The 1850-nt window shown below is 36.6% G+C and overlaps 1 protein-coding gene across 1 annotated transcript; it reads right to left on the bottom strand.

Moving 5' to 3' along the window:
- Positions 1–326: 326 nt before the first annotated feature.
- On the bottom strand, positions 327–1271 carry or55d1 (odorant receptor, family 55, subfamily D, member 1). Its single transcript, XM_051862586.1, has one exon. The coding sequence runs from the start codon at positions 1269–1271 to the stop codon at positions 327–329; it is 945 nt and encodes a 314-aa protein (XP_051718546.1).
- Between the last annotated feature and the right edge of the window lie 579 nt (positions 1272–1850).

Below are 1850 nucleotides of genomic sequence, written 5' to 3'. Positions count from 1 at the left end.
GCAAGGCAGAGGTGACAGTGGCAAGGAACCCAAACTCCATCAGGTGACAGAATGGAGAAAAACCTTCAGTTGAGGGGGGAGATCTCCTCTGGCCAACGAACGACCAAGGTGTCATTATGATTGAGTCTGCATCACAAGTCAGAATTCAGATCGGGATTGGTAGAATTGAAATATTCATCCAGTTCCTTTTGCTTGAAGATTGATTCATCATGCCGCATGAAGCCAAAGCTGGCCCTAGGATTTCCATATATACATGATATACATGTACTAATAGAAATTTTCCTTCATGTACAATGAGCCATTAAAATAAAACAAAAGAGAGAAAGTTAATATGATTCAACCTTTTTAGAAGATAAATATTTAACAACCTGAACTCTGATTTCCTTTGTTCTTACTCCATAGATTACTGGGTTAAAGCAGTTCGGAATAAGATGATATGACAAGGTGCTTAATACACGGATATCTCTAGGTACGTTAGGCACCCTGTAGCCAACAAATGCAACAACAACACAGAAAAATCCCACCGATAATGCCATTAAATGTGTGCTACATGTCAAGATGGCTTTTTGGCGTGACTCACCAGAAGGAGAGCGAAATATAATGACAAAAATAACAATGTAAGAGCAGATTACAAATGCACAATCACATGATACTATGATGAAAGCGATTGTTCCAGCTATATGGTTCTTAGTCACATCACCACAGGCTAAATTAACAACTGATGTATGCTCACAAACACAATGATAAATCACATTTGATTTACAAAAATATAGTGGCCCAATCAGGCTGACCATCGAAACAACACAAAGCAAGTTACGGAAAAAAAAGGAGAAACAGATCATTAATGATGTTTTAATGTTTACATAGTCATGGTACCGTAAGGGAAAAATAATGGCAAAAAATCTGTCGACTGCCATCATAACCAAAATTGACAACTGGAAACAACCTGCCATATGCAGACAAAACATTTGAACAAGACATTCATCTTTGTAAATCATATTCCTGCCAAACCCAAAACTGATTAACATTCTTGGAACAAGAAATATTGGCTGTATAAACCCGAGAGCTGCAATTAACCCGATCAGAATGTACATGGGTGCATGTAACTTGCTTTCTTTTACAATCACCAGAATTATAACAGAGTTTGCAAACAACGTGAAAGAAAAGATTATGAGAAAAGGAATGAAAAGGTATTGCCGATACTGTTGGAGATCCGTGAATCCAATCAAGTAGAGTTCTTTATGAGAGAAGTTGAACGTTCTGTCATCCATTTCTTTGATCAAAGTTCACTTTGAAGACATAAAAGCAGCTAATAGTTACAGTTTAGTTTAACAGTTTACAGTTAATGCACAGAAAATATATTTACAGAAGCATTTAACAATATAAGCAAAAACACTATATACTTACATTTAAGCATAAATGGTGTCCTTTAACCTTCAAATGTGGCTTGCATTTTATGCTCAGACCTGTGTCAAAGGAAGCTTAGAGATTTAATAAAGTATTAAAGCAAGCTAAACATTTGATCAACAAATCTATTTCTTGTTTTGTAAAATGAAGCCTAAACTCTATAACAGCATGTGCTAAAGCTTTTTAAATCTTATTCTTATATCAGGCTCTATTTCGACCGCTCCTCCTCTTCTGATTTAGGACATGCTACCGCTCTTAAATATTCCCCGTTCCTCTCCCCTGATACCATGCTAGGACAATGACTTGCCATTATTATTACTGTGGTTTGTTGTTGTTGTTTTCCTAAATGGGTATGGCTTGAGGCAGGATTCACTTTCGGAAGGTCAGAATAGGTTCTGCAATCTTAACAGGCCTTATTGTTTCAGGTAAAATGAGGGTGCTAT

This window comes from Ctenopharyngodon idella, chromosome 15 (genome assembly GCF_019924925.1).
Source record: "Ctenopharyngodon idella isolate HZGC_01 chromosome 15, HZGC01, whole genome shotgun sequence".
Classification (NCBI taxonomy): domain Eukaryota; kingdom Metazoa; phylum Chordata; class Actinopteri; order Cypriniformes; family Xenocyprididae; genus Ctenopharyngodon; species Ctenopharyngodon idella.
This window is presented reverse-complemented; position numbering and strand designations above follow the sequence as displayed.

Bases quoted from the DNA above. Each gene is read 5' to 3' on its own strand.
- or55d1 (XM_051862586.1), bottom strand. From the start codon at position 1,271: ATGGATGACAGAACGTTCAACTTCTCTCATAAAGAACTCTACTTGATT.